The following is a 21,671-nucleotide window of genomic DNA, read 5'->3' as shown; positions in this document are numbered from 1 at the left end:
AAAAAAAGCAGTATTTTTCAATTCACCTCATACAAGTACTGTAGTATAATCTCTTTATTATGAAAGTGAAACTTACAAATGTAGATTTTTTTGTGCTACATAACTGCACTCAAAAACAAAACAATGCAAAACTTTAGAGCCTACAAGTCCACCCGGTCCTACTTCTTCCTAAGACAAACAAGTTTGCTTACATTTATGAGAGATAATGCTGCCCGCTTTTTATTTACAATGTCACCTGAAAGTGAGAACAGGCATTTGCATGGCCATTTTGTAGCCAGCATCACGAAGTATTTATGTGTCAGGTATGCTAAACATTCATAAGCCCCTTCATGCTTCGGCCACCATTCCAGAAGACATGCTTCCATAATGATCATGCTTGTTAAAAAAAACAGTGTGTCAATTAAATTTGTGACTGAACTCCTGGGGGGAGAATTGTATGTTTCCTTCTCTGTTTTACCCATATTCTGCCATATATTCCATGTTATAGGAGTCTCGGATGATGACCCAGCACATGTTCGTTTTAAGAACACTTTCACCGCAGATCTGACAAAACACAAAGAAGGTATCAATGTGAGATTTCGAAAGATAGCTACAGCATTCGATACAAGGTTTGAGAATCTGAAGTGCCTTCCAAAATCTGAGAGGGACGAGGTGTGGAGCATGCTTTCAGAGGTCTTAAAAGAGCAACACTCTGATGCAGAAACTACGGAAGCCGAACCACCAAAAAGAAAAATCAACCTTCTGCTGGTGCCATCTGACTCAGATGATGAAAATGAACATGCGTCGATCCGCACTGCTCTGGAGCGTTATCGAGCAGAACCTGTCATCAGCATGGACACATGTCCTCTGGAATGGTGACTGAAGCATCAAGGGACATATGAATCTTTAGCGCATCTGGCATGTAAATACCTAGCAATGCTGGCTACAAAAGTGCCATGCGAACGCCTGTTCTCAGTTTCAGGTGACATTGTAAACAAGAACCGGGCAGCATTATCTCGTGCAAATGTAAACAAACCTGTTTGTCTGAGCAATTGGCTGAACAAGAAATAGGAAGGACTAAGTGGACTTGCAGGTGCTGAAGTTTTACATTGTTTTATTTTTGAATGCAGTTCTATTTTGTACATAAGCTTGTACCTAATTTACATTTGTAAGTTCAACTTTATCATTGAAGTGATTGCGCTACATACTTGTATTAGGTGAACTGAAAAATACTATTTCTTTTGTTTTTTACAGTGCAAATATTTGCAATCAAAAATAAATATAAAATGAGCACTGTACACTTTGTATTCTGTGTTGTAATTGAAATCAATATATTTGAAAACGTAGAAAACACCCAAAAATATTTAAATAAATGGTATTCTGTTATTGTTTAACAGCATGATTAATGGCGATTAATTTTTTTAATCGCTTGACAGCCCTAGTTTTAAAATTATAGCGTAACAGTAGCAAAGCCTAAAGTTAAGGCTGCCTACACTTTCCATGTAACCTTTTGTTTCCAATTATTTATATCTTTGGCAGAAAGAATGAGGGTCCCCTTGTGGTCAGTTGGCTTGTGTGCGTGTGCTGTTCAGCTCGGCTCAGACAGTTCAGCTCGGCTCAACCAACCTCAACATCAAGGGTAAAGCGTTGAAGGCTAGAATGTTGTTGCTCAGTAACACTGTCCAGGTTGCTCAGTATTTCTGTCCTTGGAGCTCCAAATGTTACCACTATTAGCAGCAGATAAAGCAACCTGCTCATTCAACAGACCTCGATGTTACCCAAAGAAAAATCACAGGCATGGTTCGGTGGCGAAGGCCCTTGGCCATGTTTATTGTCAATGAAGCACTGTACTAGCTCCCTGGATCAATGCCTACAGTTACATTAAAACATGTATGCTCATTACAATGGATTCAGCTCAGTCAGTGGTCAGACTTGCCGCTACCCCATAGGCTGGAAAAAGAGTTAAGGCGAAGTATCTCAACATTTATAGACAGACAAACAACAGTCTTTTAGGAACCTAAGTACCACCATGCTTATTCCATGACATCTGTTTGTTACCTCTCTTTGTTCCTAATATCTTGGATGAAACATCCCTATTCATTTTGTCAAACCATCTTCTCTTGTACTAGATTGTGATGTAGCTGTACTAGCTAGAATATATTTGCATAAATATCTAGTGCCTAGTTCACTAGCAACAACGTTGCCAAGTTCATGTACTGGACAGTGAACTCGTAAGCATCTGCTTTAATATATGGCCTGACTTTGGCTCACAGCCTCTGGTTCGGGCCTCAGCCCAGGCCCAGTGCTCCAGGCTCTCTCTCTCACTACTACACCCCTTTCCATTGCCCAAGGCTCATCCCATGTTAATGGGGGAACAGGTACGATCAGGTGCAGACACCAGTGCTAATGTGCATGAAGTCCTGGCAGATCAATATAGAGTAGAAGCACAAGCTGCCTCAGAGAGGTATGGACCTTTTGTCCACCCATCTTGAAATAAAGTACTCCACTTCACCTTTAGTAAACTGGAAAATGTACACTCCCTTCATTTCAGAGGGTGCTGGTAACAAGAGGGGTACTTACCCCTCCCATGGCACGCAGGATGAGAAATACACATCCTCTCATCTCGAGGTAACCTGCCAGGGCTGGCACTTAGGGGAAGCGAAAAACATCCCCAAGGCCATGTCTACACTACGAAAGTACTCCAATTTTACAGAAGTCAATTTTTGGGAACAGATTGTATAGAGTGCTTGCGTCCACACTAAGCACATTAATTCGGCGATGTGTGTCCACAGCAAGCGTCGACATTCCGAGCAGTGCACTGTGGGTAGCTATCCCACACTTCCCGCAGTCCCCAGTGCCCATTGGAATTCTGGGCTGAGCTCCCAATGCCTGATGGGGCCAAAAATTTGTCGCGGGTGGTTATGGGTAAATGTCCTCAGTCAACTCTCCCTTCCTCCATGAAAGCAGCAGCAGGCAATCATTTCGTGCCCTTTTCCCTGGATTGCCCGAGCAGACGCCATAACATGGCAAGCATGGAGCCTGTTCAGCTCACCGCAGCAGTTATGACCATTGTAAACACCTCGCGCATTATCGTGCAGTTTATGCAGAACCAGCACCTGAAAAACCAGGTGAGGAGGCGACGGCAGCACGGTGATGAGGACATGAACACAGATTTCTCTAAAACCACGGTCCCCAGCAATTTGGAGATCATGGTGTTACTGGGGCAGGCTCATGCTGTGGAATGCCGATTCTGGGCCTGGGAAACAAGCACAGAGTGATGGGACCGCATAGTGTTGGAGGTTTGGGATGATTCCCAGTGGTTCTGAAACTTTCACACGCGTAAGGGCACTTTCATGGAACTTTGTGACTTGCTTTCCTCTGCCCTGAAGCGCAAGAATACCAAGATGAGACCAGCCCTCACACTTCACAAGCGAGTGGCAATAGCCCTGTGGAAGCTTGCAATGCCAGACAGCTACCGGTCAGCTGGTAATCAATTTGGAGTAGGCAAATCTACTGTGGGGGTTGCTGTGATGCAATTAGCCAACGCAATCGTTGAGCTGCTGCTATCAAAGGTAGTGACTCTGGGAAATGTGCAGGTCACACTAGATGGCTTTGCTGCAATGGGATTCCCTAACTGTGGTGGGGCTATAGACAGAATGCATATCCCTATCTTGGGACCGGACCACCACGGCAGCTAGTACATAAACCAAAAGGGGTACTTTTCAATGGTGTTACAAGCACTGGTGGATCACAAGGGACGTTTCGCCGCCAACAACAACTTGGGATGTCCGGGAAAGATTCATGACGCTTGCATCTTCAGGAACTCTGGTCTGTTTAAATGGCTGCAGAAAGGGATTTACTTCCCAGACCAGAAAGTAACTGTTGGGGATGTTGAAATGCCTATAGTTATCCTTGGGGATCCAGCCTACCCCTTAATGCCCTGGCTCATGAAGCTGTACACAGGCACCCTGGACAGTAGTCAGGAGCTGTTCAAGTATGGACTGAGCTAGTGCAGAATGGTGGTAAAGTGTGCATCTGGACGTTTAAAGGGTTGCTGGCGCAGTTTACTGACTCGCTCAGACCTCAGCGAAACCAATATTCCCATTGTTATTACTGCTTGCTGTGTGCTCCACAATCTCTGTGAGAGTACAGGGAAGATGTTTATGGCAGGATGGGAGGTTGAGGCAAATCGCCTGGATGCTGAATACGCGCAGCCAGACACCAGGGCGGTTAGAAGAGCACAGCAGGAAGCGCTGCGCATCAGAAAAGCTTTGAATACTAGTTTCATGACTGGCCAGGGTACTGTGTGCCACTTCTGTTTGTTTTTCCTTGATGTAAACCCGCCCCCTAGGTTGACTCTAAATTCCCTGTAAGCCACCCGCCCTCCCCACTTTGATCACAGCTTGCTTGCAAAGGAAATAAAGTCACTATCGTTTAAAAAACATGTATTCTTTATTAATTGATTATAAAAATAGGGAGATAACTCACAAGGTAGCCCGGGTGGGAGGAGGGAAGGAAAAGGCCACTTCAAAACTTGTTGAATGCCAGCCTTCTGTTGCTTGGGATGTCCACTGGGGTGGAGTGGTTGGGTACCCGGAGCCTCCCCCCCGCATTCTTGGGCATCTGGTGAGGAGGCTATGGAACTTGGGGAGAAGGGAGGGTGGATAAACAGGGGCTGCAGCGGCAGTCTGTGATCCTACTGCCATTCATGAACCTCCACCAGACGCCGGAGCACGTCCGTTTGATCCTGCAGTAGCCCCAGTATTGTATCATGCCTCCTCTAATCTTCCTGCGGCCACCTCTCCTCACGTTCATCGGCCACTTTCGTGTACTCTGCTACTGTGTCCTTCCACATGTTCTGCTGAGCTCTGTCAGTGCCGGACGACTGCATGAGCTCAGAGAGCATTTCATCGTACATGTGTTTTTTTCACCGCCTTATCTGAGATAGCCTTTGGGATGAAGGAGGGAAGCTTGAAACATTTGCAGCTGCTGGAGGAAAAAAAGGGAGTGAAGTATTTAAGAAGATACATTTTACAGAACAATGGCTATACTCTTTCATGGTGAACAACACTATTCCCATTACACAGCACATGTGATTTTGGTACAAGGCTGCATTTTGCATCTTATATTGCGGCTTTGGCATTAGAGATCACACACGCAGTGCCGGGCAACAGAATTCGGCTTGCAAGCAGCCATGGTAAGCCATAGTCTTTCGGCTTCTGCAACTTTCATAACAGCAGCGCCCTCCTCCCCCATACCAAGCAAAGAACATTGAGTTGGCCATTTAGTGCTGCCGTTTTCCTGTTAACACGCAGCAGCAGAAACCAAATGAACCTTCCCCCCCGCATCCCACACATTCAATTCTCTGGGATGATCACTTTACCCCTCCTCCCACCGCGTGGCTGGTATCAGGGAAGATCCCTGCTAGCCAAATGCAAACAGCTCAGAGCCAACGGCCCCTCCACACCGCGTGGCTAACTGCGGGGAGGATTTCTTTTCAGCCACAGGCAAACAGCCCAGTAGGAATGGCCACCTCTGAATGTCTCCTTTATTAAATTCCCCTATTTCAACCAGATTACCATGAATGATATCACTCTCCTGAGGATAACACAGAGAGATAAAGAACGGATGTTGTTTGAATGCCAGCAAACACCGGGACCATACGCTGCCAGGCTTTGTCATGCAATGATCCCAGATTACTTGCTACTAACATGGCGTGGTAAAGTGTCCTACCATGGAGGACGGAATAAGGCTGCTCTCCCCAGAAACCTTTTGCAAAGGCTTTTAGAGTACCTCCAAGAGAGCTTCACGGAGATGTCCCTGGAGGATTTCTGCTCCATCCCCAAACATGTTAACAGACTTTTTCAGTAGCTGTACTGGCCACGAATGCATCCCAAGTCCTCAGGGCTACTTAATCATCAAAAAACGCTTGCTTTTTATAACATGTATTGTATTTAAAAAAGGTATACTCACCAGAGGTTCCTTCTCCGGGTTAGGAGGGTATTTCAGTCAGGGTGATAAAAAGATCCTGGCTGTTGGGGAGACCGGTGTGCTGTGTACTCTCCACAAGCTCGTCCTCCTCCTCCTCATCTTCCTCATCCGCAAAATTCTCAGGCATGGCAGAGAGTACCCCATCATCAGAGTCCACGGACTGGGTTGGGGTAGTGGTGGCGGCCCCCCTAGAATTGCATGCAGCTTAGCATAGAAGCGACATGTCTGGGGCTCTGTCCAGGAGCGTCCGTTTGATTCTTCGTTTTCTGGTACTCTGAGCTCCTTAAGTTTCACGTGGCACTGTGTTGCGTCCCTGCTGTAGCCTCTGGCCCTCATGGCCTCTGAGACTTTTTGAAATATTTTGGCATTTCGTCTTTTGGAACTTAGTTCTGATAGCACAGATTCCTCTCCCCATACAGCGATAAGATCCAGTACCTGCCGTTCGGTCCATGCTGGAGCTCTTTTTCGATTCTGGGACTGCATGGTCATCTGTGCGATGAGCTCGCCTGACCAAACAGGAAAGGAGATTCAAATGTTCCCGGGGCTTTTCCTGTACACCTGGCCAGTGCATACGAGTTCAGAGTGCTGTCCAGAGTGGTCACAATGGTGCACTGTGGGATAGCTTCTGGAGGCCAATACCTTTGAATTGTGTCCACACTAACCCTAATTCGAAATGGGGATGTCGATTTCAGCGCTAATCCCCTTGTTGGGGAGGAGTACAGAAATCGGTTTTAAGAGCCTTTTATGTCGAAAAAATGGCTTCGTTGTGTGGACGGGTGCAGGGTTAATTCGATCTAACGCTGCTAAATCCGACAAACTCGTAGCGTAGACCAGCCCCAGGAGTCCAAACCAGGCAGACTCAGAGCAAACACTGCACTGGGGCTGAGAAAAACCTGTCACAAACTAATGGGAGACTCCCTATCACAAACTGCATTTGCGAAAGTATATACCAGGTCAAGGGGATGGACAGAGACTAATCACCAGGCAAGGGAAGAATCTCAACAAATCTCCTCTTACCTTCTCTCTTCTTCCTTGCAGGAGAAGAAACAGAGACGGGAAATGCAGACAGTGCAGAGAGCTGACCTGCTTGCTCCATGGAGCAACAGGACACTGAAGATTGAGGGGAAAAGATGTGGAGCCTGTGCAGAGCATGAACTGACACAACTGCTACTGGAATATTGTGTCCAGCTCTGGTGTCTGCACTTCAACAACGTTGTTGAAAAACTGGAGGTTTCAGAGAGCCGTGAGAAGGATTAAAGGATTGGGAAACATGCTTTATAGTGAAAGATTGAGTTCCTTTAATCTATTTACCTTATCCAAGATAAGGTTAAAGGGTGACTTGATCAGTCTATATATACCTACATGGGAGATAGAAACGTAATAACGGGCTATTCAATTTAGTCGACAAAAGTATAACAAGATCTAATAGCTGGAAGCTGAAAGACAAATTCAGACTAGAAATAATGTGCACATTTTAAAGTGAGAGTAATTAACCATTAGACCAACTTACCGAGGGTTATGATGGATTCTCCAACACTGGAAATTTTTTTAACCAAGACTGGGTATTTTTTCTAAAAGATTTGCTCTAGTGTAACCACAGCTATTGGACTTGAAGCAGGAATTACTTCAAGTAAGTTCTATGCTTTGCTTTATGCAGGCAGTCAGACTAGAAGATCACAGTGTTCCCTTCTGACCTTGAAAATCTACAAGTCCATCAATACATTTTGTCTATCCAAGAGAGCCAGCTCTTGTTGACTTTTTTCCTACTTGGTAGGTGGAATTACACCAGCTCTACATAATGAGCTACACAAGCTAGGGGGACAGGGATATTTACAATAAAACAGATCCTTTACATAGAACATGAATGAGTTCTTCAATGAACTAGTGAATGAGTTCTTGAGATATTACCCAATATTAACAGAAAAGGCTAAGAAATCAACAAATCAATTGCAATAACTATTTCTGTTCTCACCTGTCTCTTGTATGTTTCCAGTTGGCTACGCGCTGCATTGGCTTTCCTTAGTTCTTCCTCCAAGCTTACAGTGTTTTGCATATACATAGTGTTCTTCTCCTCTAAGAGTTTCACTTGCCGACGCAGATCACCAAGATCTTCCAGCTTTTTTTTGTATGACTCTACCTGGCTTTCTAACTTAGCCACTTTATCAGAAGAATGCCTGGATGAGAATAGAGAAGGAGAAGCTGCATCAAACCTGTTCAGACTGTAAACTTCGGGGCACGGACCATCTTTTTGTTCTTTGTTTGTACAGTGCCTGGTCCATGGGTAGGACTGCTAGGCACTATGGTAATACAAATAATATACAATAATATTCAAAATGCTAACATAATAAGCGCTCTGAAGTCTCCTCAGTATTAAACTCAATACAGAAATGGTTTCCAAACACCAGGAGGAGCATAAGAAAGCTAACAACTTATCCTCACTGCTATGTTTCTTGGCTTTCTCTTTGCCAGCCTCTCTGCTTCTCCCCTCACCAACCTACCCAAAATGAGGTAGTTTCCAATGATATCACTCTTCCTGCTTGAATGTATTACTGTCCTCTTGTCTGTTTCTGTTTCCAGTTCTAACTATTTTCATGCCATCCTCTCTCTTAGGCAATCTCCACCTCAGACTCCTAATCCAGCCTCAAAACTCACTTCTTTCAGGCAGCCTTTCAATACTATCCCTGCATCTGCTCTTGTTTTCATGCCTACCAACAGATTAATTGTTTTTAAAACAAATTAAAAAATCTGAAAGACTTGAGCATCTTTACTGTCAGTGAAAGAAAACAGAGTGGAACACACAAAGAACTGTTATGCCCATTTACAGGGCAGCCTGTGCCCTCTCCGCGCAGTGGCAGTTTAGTAGATTAGATCAAGAATTTTAGGAACGTGGATGCAGGATGGGGTTCAGTTTATAATGCTCACCTTTGAATAAACAGCTCTCATTGTGGAATATCACAATTTAGAAACATAGCCAAAGAGAATTTTATCAAATTTTTCAAAGAAATTTACCATTTGGTTATGAACAAACAAAAGACATTTCAGGCCAAAGGATAATTTTTTATAAAAAGTTGTAAATGCCTTAAAACAGGGGCTTATAATGATGAAGGGCTACTGCAACCATAATACTGATAGTGTGGCAATGCTACATATACAGTGCTTAATGATGTGAGATCAGGTTGCTTGACTGCCAAAAATTCGCAACCTCATAGTTTTGATGGTAACTGGATGCACTTTGGTGCTTGTTGATAAACTACTTTAATGTATGCAAAATTTTGAAACTACATGAATGTTAATGGAGATAAATTGATAGTACAAATGTTGTTTTAGGAATAAAAAGAAATATACATCCTAATCGTTAGAGCAGTGGTCCCCAACCTTTCTGTAGAAATAGCATATTGCTATTCCCAGAAGACTATGGCGGGCGCCAGACACCCTGCCACTGAAATGCCGCCAAGAAGCGGCAGCAGCAAGAAGCGTCGCAGCCGAAATGCTGCCGAGAAATGGCAACGCTTCTCGACGGCATTTCGACAGACGGTTCTCCGGCGGCCACACCCAGCGGCAGCATTTCAGCGGTGCGGTGTCCTGCGGGCGCAAAAAAATACCCCGGCGGGCGCCATGGCACCCGTGGGCACCACTCTGGGGACCACTGGGTTAGAATAATAGTTTACCTAAGTACATCCATCTCATCCTTCAAAGACTGAGCCTCTTCTGCTAAAGTGGTTAGCTCTTCATTCTGCTGTCGCAATTCTGCAATTTCTTTTTCCAGCTCTTCACAACGTATTCGATAATCATCTTTGGCTGCCTCTAGCCTACAGAATTGAAATAAAACAGTAGATAAGAAAGGTTAGGTTCTAACCACAGACCACTGCTACCTTCTTCCTTCATAGCAACGTTTTGAGACAATAAAAAAATAAAGCCAATGAACATCATCATGTTGCCAGTTTCTCTTACATTTTCAAGGAGGTGGAGGTAGCTCCAGTTTTATGGGTACACATGCTTCTAAGTCAATGTCATCAACAACTCTGCCTTGCAGTGCAACAAGGAGATGTATACTTTCCATCATAGTTTTATTTGAAAGAAAGAAATCCTAAGGCTTTCACATGCTACTGAAAATCTTTGCTAAAACACTCCTCTCAGAATGCCTGGGGCACAAAAATATAATCTTTTCTGGCGCACAAAGAGGATTACATTTACACTTTGTTTTATCCCAGCATAAGCAGGATATGTACAATGGTCAACATTTTCCAAATGCAGGTACCTTAAACAACATACTCTATCCACATTTGGGCAGCCAGATAAGTGGCCGTTTTTTAATGGAAGCTGCGGATGTTCAGCACCTCCAAAAGATCCCATTTTGGCCAACATTCAAAATGTGCTGAACAAATAACAGAGCCTCTGCCCTAAGAAATTATACCATAAATGCATAAGAGAATATAATAGGATACAGTAGAAGTGGGGTGTGCTCTTTAATAGATGGAACACAATGTAAAATATGGTTGTTCAGGTTTTTGAAGGAGAGAGGTTGCATGGTGTAGGATAAATATGAAATTAAAGAATTAGAGTTAGCTTAAATTTGGTTAAGAAAAATGTGCTGTAAAGAAATGCCCTGACTAGGAAGTAGAAGGAAGGCCTTGAAAATAAGTTAGAAGGTCAGAAGGAATAAAGCAGAGAGGATGTCTGGTTCAAAGAATAACTAATGAGATAAAAGGAAGTTTCTAAAAAGACGACCTTTGGCCATTAGGGGCGACTGCAGATGGTTTTAAATAAAACAAAGGTTCTGTCTTAAAATGAGCCAACAAGGCCCTTCTCCAACCACACATCAGTGGTAAAGCCTGTGTGAACTCAAGTGCAATGGGCAAACTGTTGGACCGCAGTTATGAGAGGAAAGGCCTTGGGGAAAAAAGGAGGTTGTAAATCTTATCTGGATTAAGACTGGAAATAAGAGTGAACTGTCTCAAATTGGTTGTTACCTGAAGTCAGTAATTGGCAGTGACATCACTTGTTTGTTAAAGGGTATAAAAAGTAAACTCTTACAGGACCCATTGCTTACACCCACCTGAACAGGTTGGAGTTGATCAATGTGGGACCAAGCACCCCAGCTTTAACCCGTTTGTAAGTATCTTGATCAAAGGCTTATAAATGTTTTGTTATTGTTTGGATGTAGTAAATTGCTTAGTATCTAGGCTTTTTAGGCATGTTTAAAGCAATTGTATACATACCATTTGGCCTTTCACTTTAATAAAGGAATTTATGGTTAAGTTAGTGTTTGGTGGTTTACCATATTAATATTAATTCAAATATTCTTAATAATTCCAACACATGGTAAATACTAAACGGGAGCGGTACCAAGCACAGAGGGCAATGTGAAAGAAGGCATGAAACTGCGAAGGGATGCTGGGAATAATCAAGAGAAATTTCGGTGAAGCATCCTGTTTGGAGGGAGGAAGAGACAGCATAGGCAAGGCAAAGCTGTGCGGAGCCTTGGAAGTGAGAAAGAAGAGCATGACTTTGACACAAAAAGAAAATGAAAGCCGGTAAAGATAGCTAAGAAGGGGATGGGTCAGGCAAGAGAGAGCAGCAGTTTATTTAATGAGACCAATGAGAAAGGGGTTACAAGATCTGAGACAAGATATGGTCAATGGGAGAGGCAAGAGAAAGAAGAAAATAAAAAATGACACACAGTTTCCGGGACTGACAGACCAAGAAGGCTGATGATGTCACGGACAGAGAAGAGAGGAGAGGAGAGGTTTTGGGTGGGAAGAGAACAGACATTTAGACATGATGCTCTGAATTCAGCCCAGATGCACTGGGTACCAATGAGGCTGTAACCACTTTAAATCTGATTTACTGGAGTTTGCAGTAGTAGTATGTCACACAGGCTTGAGAATTAAACTTGAAAGACATAATGTAGAGAGTGCAGAAAAGAGGACACCGAGGGCAGAGTCCTGGAGGATAGATGGAGAGGTGGCAACGGAACAGGCCACAAGGAAAAAACTCTTTAAGGACAGGTCAATATTCTAAAAGGAGAACTAGCAGGGGCAGACCTGAGCAGAAGTGTGCGGAGGAGAATGAACTGATCAACAGAATGAAAGAAAGTGCAGAAAATGAAAGAGAAAAGAAGAAGCTGATCAGCATAACTAGGAAGTGGTCATTAGTGAATGTGGTATGTACAATTTCAGCAGAATGAAGATAGTGATGTCAAGACTTAAGAGAGTCAAAGCATTAATTAGCAGGAATATGTGTACACTACTCATACATAATGTGGATGTAAGGAGGGAAAAGGACACTAGTTGGAGTAACATAAAATACAGTGAATTTTTTTTAGGATAGTGGAAAATGAGAGCATGTTTGAACACAGAGGGGAAGGAGCCAAGACAGAGGGACAGCAGCTAAGAGAAATGAAGCAGTGGGAAAAGACTGGACCAAAGCCACTGGTTCTGAGGTAAGAAAAGGATTGAAAAAAGACGTCAGAATCAGAGATGGGGCAAAGGAGGAGACGGTGGGATTGGCCCCAGAGAATAAGAGAGGTTGTTGATTTTGCCCTTATTGAAAGTGGCATCATCTTGAGCAGAAATAGTAGAAACAGAGGAAGGGGACAGAGTAGGAGGCTTATGTAGTTAAATGTGGTGGATAACTTGTCAGGTGTTAGACGCACAGAACTAGAAGAGGGAAGAGAAAGAATTATTTGGAAAAGAACAAAGCAGAGCTGAGGCAGGAAAAAACAAAGTGGTAGTGGAGGAAATGTGAGTGGGAGTGGAGCTCTCTCAAGCACTGCTTTTATCTTTGAGTAAATCACAAAAAATTGTTTTTTCAAACTTAGCTGAGGAAACACTCTATTATTAATGACACTGTCCATACCAACCTTTCAACTGGGAATTTCTTGGTTTTGAGGTAATCTTGTCCAGAACAGTGGTTAGAAGTAAGTCTATATATTTTATCCTCACTGAGCTAAAAAAATGTCTGAAGGGATTACATACAGATTTTTAAACTACTACTTTGAGCAGACAGCAAGCATGGAAAATTTCAGCCTAAAAAGCAAAATGTTCATAAAATCTAAGCTTATAAAAAGATGGGTCATAATGGCAACTTATTTGTAAACTTAACTACAGCAGTCATTATGAGCACCCAATATAATAATTCAACATAACTGCCAATAGGAACAAAATGTTTACTAGTTAAAAAGAAATATCTGCTTTCTGGAATACTTCATAAGAAGTCTGTTAGTTTGAAATGAAATTTACCAACTCTGGATCTCTTTACCTAAATGTTTCCTCCTGGAGCTGTTCTAACTGTGTCTGTAGTTGCAGGTGCCTTCGCCCTGCAGGGCTGTTGGGATCTTCTATAGAATCAGATTGGTTCAAACGTTCCATCAGGATCTGGTTCTCAGCTAGTAAACTACTTTTCTCCTCTTGAAGTGCTGCAACCTGTTACAACAAAATTGCAAAACTGGAACAATGAAATTGTCAGCTTAAAGAGCAAAACTTGTGTGCAAGTGATGGAGCTAATATGACCCATAACTGGCGATAGATAGACTTTTAATAAACTTATATGAGAGCAACACATCCTAGCCTTAATATTTATCCATTTGCTATGTGATGTACCCAAGGTATTATAACAATGGGGGCATAACAACATTAATTTTTAAGAATATAGATTCTAAATTATGTTTATTAGAGACATCTAAAACCAAACACAATTTAGCCAGTTATCAAACAAAAAGACTAATAAATTAAAGTCTTAGTCTACCTTCGAAACCAAAATGTTAGTGTGCTGTAACAAAATCTTATTAAAGCGCACTTTTACTCTGAAAATTGACTTTGATAAAACGTCATTTCTGAGCTCCAGGTTTATTCTCTTCATGTCTTCCAGATCAAGTTTGCTCAATTTACTCAAAAAAGATGACCTAAGACATGTTCTTCACACAATTTTTGTATTGGTGTAACTATTTTGGTAAGGGGCACGACTCCTTCCCCCCCCACCCCCCGCCGCAAATAGTTATACCTATACAACTCCTAATGCTATAATACCAATATAGCATATTCCCTTCCTGTATGAGAACAGCTATACTAGTATAAAGCCCCTTTATACTGCAATCACACTCAGGCGGATTATATTTTTATAACTAAAGTGGTATAGTTAAAGAAGTACAACTTCTGAGTATACTTTTAAAAAGACCAGTCTCCAAGCTGCCTCCTTTCTTCAGCTGCCTTAGAGTCACCATGCCCCTTCTTTCTCAATCTAACTCCACAATTTCCATAAATTTATTGTGCACATATAATAAACTACCTACCTGCATATCTAATTCATGGCACCTCTGAGCAATTTCTTCTTTTGTTGCTAAGGCTTCATTTAATTCTTCTGTAGTTTTCTTCAACTATTTAAAATTAATATAAACATTTTTATTTTCACAATAACATTACTATAATACATGTAATTCTCTGTAACCATAAAGGATGTTGAATTATATCATCACTGTAAAGTATGTTTTTATGCTCATATTTATTTATTTTGAAAAAAATCATTGACTATTCTACTTTTATAATAAGACAAAGGGGCACTTATCATTAAAGAGCTCAGATAATTCATATGTGAGAGATGAACATAGCTGAAGGCAATGCTCTGTTCCAAGACAAAGTATTAAGGCAATTATTTTCATTCTCCATGTTGAGCTCAAGAACCCACACAACCTGAATGGTGGAAGGTATACCACCTCTGTATATTTAAAAAACTGTCAACACCACTTTTCTTTACAAAGAGTGAATAGTTTCAGTTTGCACTATGTTTGCAAATACACAAAGGACTGGGAGATGGATTACAAGGAATAGACAATTAAGGTAAAACCTGTCTAGCCACTGGGTGCACTACTTTTGCAGCACAAAGGGGAAACAATTGCTGTGGTAGAGGAAAAGTCTAAATCTGAATGACATCATTTAACATATACATTTATTCAGTTATGTCTCTAAAGGACTTTATAATAACGGAAAGATTTATGGCTTCCAAGTTTCTCTAGGATTGTAAAATTAAGTACATACAAAGAAAATCAGTCCGAGAAGCAAGCACAAAGACACTATGTATTTTTGGAATACATGTCAAGAATTCTTAGAAGCCTTAACAAGGGCCTCCTATTTCTCTCGACGATCCAATCTATTGTAGAGAATGGCATCCTTTTCATTTTTCAGGTTTATAAGGGACAGCTGACATATAAAAATGAACTCCATCTCTTAGACAGTATGTATGGCCACACAGATAACTTACAATATAATGATTCATTAAACACAGTACCATTCTCCAGATTATCCCTCTACCATTTTAGGGACTGTGGTTGAGGCTGTAGAAACACAACACAGATGACAGAATGTGCTCTCAAAATGCACACACAATAGCTGATGTACATTTGGTCCAGCATTTTTCACAAATACTTCAGCCACTGAGGAATTTTCCCAAAATTTCTCAAAGTAGGAAATTCACAACAGTTCCCAGGACTGCCACAAGGATATTTGAGCCTGATCTAACCCACCAAAGCCAAGTAATATCTTTCTATTGACTTCAGAGAGAGTTGGCTAGGGCAAAAAAGTTTTGTCTACAGCTAATAAATGTTACTAATTCTATTTAGTTTCTTCCTGATTTTCTTGTGACTTGTGAGGTCTTCACTTTTTGCTATGTCAGAAATAATGCCAGTTTTGAGCATAATAGCTACAAACTATTCATAATGCTTATAATGAATTTTATTTTCCAAATAAATATTTTTGTTCTGCACATGCATTGTGAACAATCACATTCAGAATTATACATACCAATGTTCTTTTATTTACTTATTTACTTGTTTAAATGTAGCACATACTACTGATTGACATAAGCCACAAATATATGTAATTGCAACTTTTGATTAACTGACTTTCTTTTAAAAAATCGTACTTTAACAAAGAAAAAATATTACATTTAAACTTTGAATGTGTGTTCCTTTGTTTGAATCTTCCCAAAAGACTTTCAAAAAAAGAGAAGAAGAAGATGATGAGGCAGCCTGCTTACAACATACCATATACCAGACTGACTGCACACTGATTTCCTATGATTAAAGAAAAAGAAACATCTGGTCTTAGGTACCTGACGATCAAGGTCAACGTAAGCATCATTTCCAACAGAGACTGGAGATTCTTTACTCATCAACTGCAATTAGATTACACTGGATTAGAAAAAGCAAAAGATTTATTTGTATATTAAAAGCTAAGTTTTCATTTATAAAAAAACCCAGATCAATCTTAAACTTAAGAAAGGTTTGTTCTGAAGATAAAGCCTTAAGTTTTCACATCACATTTTTATGTATGGTATACAGAGAGAATTATAAATCTGCAGGACAAACACTCTAAAGGAATATGAAAAAAAAATCTTATCTGGTACATTTCTCTCTGTAAAAGCATGCCTGTCTATCATTCATCATGAAAAGCTGGGGATGCTTTTTGCAGAATACTGGCAGCAATCCATATGGCAGTAAAGATCAACTCCGGAAATTTCACTCTAACAGTGATTCTCAACCTTTTTCATACTTTGACCCCATGTAACACCAAAACAAAAAATCTGGGGCCCCTGCTCCTCCCATTTAATTAAAAAAAAAAAAAAAAGAGGTGCAGATTATGACTCTCCCTCCTGATTTGTTTGCAATTTCTAGGTTAAGAGCCCATGCTCCGAAATGAATATTTTCAAAACTGAAACACTACAAGTTGCATGATATATTAATTGAACTATATTGTTTGGAGAAACATAACCTGTGGATTTTTTAGGGTTGGTGGAAAGAGAGAATCATATAACTTTCTTAGTTATAGCTTTCTAGGGAGGCTCCAGATTGGCTGAGATGCTTCTCCAGAGGAAAAAATTAGCAGATAAGAAAATATATCCTTTTTCCGAACACACAACCAATCTTTTACAATATCAAAATGGCTAGAGGGGACTTCAAATATAAAAACAGTGCAAAAGGAAATTCCCAGATTGAGGAGAAAAAAAAACTATGTTAAAGACAGAAGTTAAGACTGAGATACATACTAGTAATATACAGATAAAAATAATTAATTATGTTGACATTAACCCCAAAACAAGTACAACTGTACTGCTTGTTTTGGGGATTATTAGAACATACTCATGTTTTGGTATGTTTTTTCTATTACATGAATAATAGAAATTAGAAATGAAAAGGACTAACCAACCTAACCATACATCTAACCAATCCTGATTCCAATGCAAGACTGTTCCCTTCAGTGTAATTCCTCATGCTTCATCCAGCCTGGGGTTAAAAATCTCTCCACAGCCCACTTCCACTACATTCTGTTGATGACCACTCTATAGTTACACAGCTCATTGTCATAATTTCTTCTGCTACCTAGCACTCAGTTTTCTTTTGATTAAATGCCACCCCATAACTTCTGGTTACATTACAATGCACAGTAACAAATTGCTCCCCATCCTCAACATTCATGCCATTCACATATTTGTACACTTTTGCACCCCACTCTCTAGCTGTCATTTAGCCAACCTATAAATATTTAGGCATAGTCAATCTTATCTCCAAAATCCCTCCAGCCATTGACCATTTTTGTTGCTCTTCACTAAATTCTTTCCAGTTTATCTACAACCTTCTGGTGACAAGCTGCTCAGAAATGAAATATTCCATCTACAGAGCCCAAATTCTTATGAAGAGAGATTATAAAGTCCCTGTGCTGTGATTTGGTGTTTCTGCAATGCCAAGTTAATGGCCTTTTTCATTGCCACAAACCATATCGTTGTGAACTCGTATCTAATTTATTGCCTTAGTTTTCTAAGTTGAATATCATTTTGTAGTCCCCTGCCAAAAAGTTCTAACCTTGCTAGGCCCCTTAGTATTATTTCCTTTCTCCTCAGAGGCATTCACACCACCTTCCAATCACCTGATTTTTTTAGTGGCTGTTTATATTCTCTTCCAGATCATTAATGACTATGTTAAGACTGAACCCAACACTGACCCTGTGGTGCCCACTTAAGCCATCTCCCCTGCCCAGATGCCATCCATCATAACCTTTTAACAGACCAGCCATTAGTTTTCAGTCTCACTATGACAGCATCCCTAACCAAGACAATTTGATTTTTATAAGACTTCACAAGAAGCTATATAAAATGCTTTACTAAGAATTATATGATCCGAGCTTTAATTTCAACCCATCCTTCATGATTCAGCCTACAGAAACCTCTAATATTTTCCCCCAATTAACCTATTCTTTGATAAATGAGAGGTAACAGATCCCTGATCTTAAAAGCACAGGCGAAACAATCTGGACTACAAGTTCATTTAATCAGTTTATATTTTAATATTTTTATAGAAAATATCTGGCATTCCTTTTATTATTCTAATTACACCTTTTTCATGCCCACAGTTATGACAAGCAGCATTACAAAAATAAATATATATAACCGTGCTAGGTGTTATTAAAACCTTTATCCAATTTTAACTGGTTTGCTCATGAGGGCTGAGTTATTAGTGTTGTCATGGATACAAGGTTGGCAACTAAGATTATCATGAGATGTATGCATGAAGGTCCTAGAAACATGCACTTGATTCTTCTTGTTTATCATACATGACTGTTCTCTCTCTATTCTATAAACGTAATTTGCAGCTTATTTTATTATGTCATAACATGAAGATGTTTGATACTGCTGTTGCATTATATATAAGATGCATGCTAATTTTATTTCCCTTTGTCAGACTAAGCTATCTGTTTTCTGGAGATTTTTTATTTTCAAGAGACCCAATGGTATATCTAACATCTTCTACAAATTCTAGTATGGTATGACTTTTGACTTTTTCCACCATCACTGATTATTCCATAAAGCAGCCTCTACAAAGAATAGTTCTGACTGAAGACAAAATGAACCTTGAAAATAATTAGGCTGAAATACAGGAAAACTGATATTTGCTATCTCTGTGAAAACAACATTTTTGGGACCAATCTAAGGAGCAAGTCCCTCCTGCTATGTAACCTCAGACAGGTTTGAAACTGCCTCAAGTACTCTGCAGTAAAGAGCATGATCTTATTTTGATGGTCTGGTGGACATGCTTATTGAAGGGGAAAAGGAACTTGTTATAAAGTCTCTACGTTTAGTTATTAGGAAATGAAGGTGTTTTCCTATTTATTGGTAAAGAACTATCAACCTTCCAAATGACTATTTATATATGAGGCTTTGGAAAAAAACAGCATAATTTGTCAGATGCATTATGAAGCAATTGCAAAGCTGTATTGTCACAGAAATAGATTTCATGGGAAATATTAAATTTTTGTTTTCCATGAAAAATCAATCTGTGTAAAATGTGAAATTGAAAAACTTTATACTAGATTTTTCATTGCTTTGAAAACCACACACTTTGGCCCCCATCCTGCAAACTTATGAGTTCAATGGAACTACTTATGTGCATGAATGTTTGCAAGGGCCTTAGAATCTCAATGCTGGAAACAGATGAATTCAGCTCCATTGAAATGAACAGACTATCAAGGGACTGTTTGGTTTATACCGGGTTTATAAGGTGTTTGAAATGTTTCAGAATCTACCTGAAGAAACAAAGATTTTCCATTTATTTTTTAGCTTGGGGTTTTACTTAAAAAATTTGGATAAAGTACACAGTTGTTCAAAAGCACAGGAAATTCAAATAAAATGAAGATTCTTTTAAATTCATTTTCTTGTACAAAATTTCACATGTGAAATTACCATTTCGCATAAAAAAATACCACCTTAGGTATAGGCTATTACAGGTGATAGATGGGCCAGTTCTGCTGGGGTGTGAAACACGTTTCCATGAGCAGTATTACTTATTGTGTATAAATTAATAAAATATCATCTATAAGCATTTACATATATTTAACTGAAGTAGAAAAATAAACTATGCAATACAGTAGAAAGATTTATTTAACAGATCTTTTTATGTAACTAATACTTAAGACAGTCTAACTGCATGGAAAGAGTTTTGCAATGCTTGGATGATGTAGGTATGCAATACCTACACTTCTCACCTGTCTACATGGCCATCGTATCAGCACTTCATTTGGTGACTCCTCCACATACTTGAGTCACTCAAATCCCTCCGCAGAGGTCTGTTCCAAGCAGTCCATCAGACCATGAAAAAGTTCTGAATGTCCTGGATCCAAGAAGACCCTAAACCTTTTGAACTTTTAGGACCCATAGAGGCTACCTACTTGAGGCAAAATAAGAACACAATTCTTTGGCAATAACTCTTTATCTGTTGCCCATCCAGCTATGTTTTTCGCCAAAGATGGAGATTGCAGCTCTGAAGATTTTCCTGGGACCTGAACTCTTGACTCTGAGAAGGATTTGAAGATTTTTGAATAAGCATCTCAGAACTCTCCATTTGGTTCTGAATTCCTTAGTCTTCTAAACTCTTTGAATGATAGAGTCAAGCCACTTCGATCTGGAGTATTACTTGGAAAGGAGCTCTTTTGATCAACTGAGTTTCAAAGACCCCTCCAAAGGAAAGCCCTCAGCCTGTGGTGTCACTTTTTTCTTGGCACAGGGCACAAATACTGAAAAACCTTCATAGCCACTGGACAAATGCTTCATTAAGCCATTAAACAATGGGCATGATTATTAATATGGATACCTTATTAGATTAAGGAACACATCTCCTGAATACAAACTTATTTTTTGTCCACTGTAGCAGAGTGGAAAGTGCTACTAAAAACTGGGGACCAATAAAAGACAGCTATAAAAAATCCTATCAAAACAAATTGGGGAGGGGGACAGAGAAAAGGAGACACACATGCACAAAAACTGCCAAAAAAACCCACGTGGTCAGGAAACCAGGAACTGACTCCCTGACAGCACTGGCTTAGGGAAGGACAGGGAATGAAAGATAATCTAGGGGGAGGGTTTTTTTTTTTTTTTTACCCTCATTTCCAGAATACTAAATCTGAGAAGCAAGTGTGCTTGCCCCCTACCAGTTTTAGTACTCTACATGGTCCCATGGTCATCAAACAGTTCACATGACTCCTAGACTATGGATTGCAGAGACAAGTCATGATGAAGACTTGAGCAACCTTTGGCTCTGTATCATTTATTTCCCTTTTTGGGAACTGTAGGAAAAACACATTTTATATATATTTATATATTTCTGATGAAGTGAGCTGTAGCTCACGAAAGCTCATGCTCAAATAAATTGGTTAGTCTCTAAGGTGCCACAAGTACTCCTTTTCTTTTTACATTTTATATACTGGTAGACAAATCTGAATTTATCACACTGAAGACAGCTTAGTGTTCAACTGCTGATTTATCAAGATCTAAGTGGAATTAGATGCTTAAACATGGTGATTTTTGCTAACATGCAAAACTGATCATCAGTTATGTTAACATCAGTTAAGGATTGGGAAAGAAAGACATATTGGCAAAGACCTTAGTGAACTTTTGCCTTCTTGTGGAGCATGTGCCAAGAAAACATTTACTTTGGAGGTCAGCAAAATCTCTGCCCCTTTTAGATTTCCTGTCTCTCTCACATTAATTTGTCCTGAGTTACAAACCATCCATGAAACCTGTTTCCGGTCACACAAGAGGCCACTCGGCTGCTTTTATGGCAGTGAGGTTGAGCTACTAAAATGGTTTGAAGGGAGTTGCTCCATCTGAATCAGAAAAGTGCTTTATAGCGTTGGGTCTCAGCTAAGGCACTATTAGCTAAA

The 21,671-nt window shown here is 40.2% G+C and overlaps 1 protein-coding gene across 6 annotated transcripts in view; it reads right to left on the bottom strand.

The window, feature by feature from the left end:
• Positions 1–21,671, bottom strand: part of HOOK3 (hook microtubule tethering protein 3) — a 145,005-nt gene that overhangs the window by 65,677 nt on the left and 57,657 nt on the right. For all 6 annotated transcript variants that reach the window (XM_077817915.1, XM_077817914.1, XM_077817916.1 and 3 more), the window contains 5 exons: positions 16,075–16,137; positions 14,261–14,344; positions 13,231–13,394; positions 9,639–9,779; positions 7,943–8,144 (listed from right to left, as the gene is read on the bottom strand). In XM_077817915.1, coding sequence (XP_077674041.1) covers positions 7,943–8,144; positions 9,639–9,779; positions 13,231–13,394; positions 14,261–14,344; positions 16,075–16,137 — 654 coding nt within the window. The remainder of the gene's footprint in view (positions 1–7,942; positions 8,145–9,638; positions 9,780–13,230; positions 13,395–14,260; positions 14,345–16,074; positions 16,138–21,671) is intronic.

The sequence above is a fragment of the Eretmochelys imbricata genome, chromosome 5, assembly GCF_965152235.1.
Source record: "Eretmochelys imbricata isolate rEreImb1 chromosome 5, rEreImb1.hap1, whole genome shotgun sequence".
Classification (NCBI taxonomy): domain Eukaryota; kingdom Metazoa; phylum Chordata; order Testudines; family Cheloniidae; genus Eretmochelys; species Eretmochelys imbricata.
The sequence above is the reverse complement of the archived record's forward strand: the minus strand, read 5'-3'. Positions and strand labels throughout refer to the sequence as shown.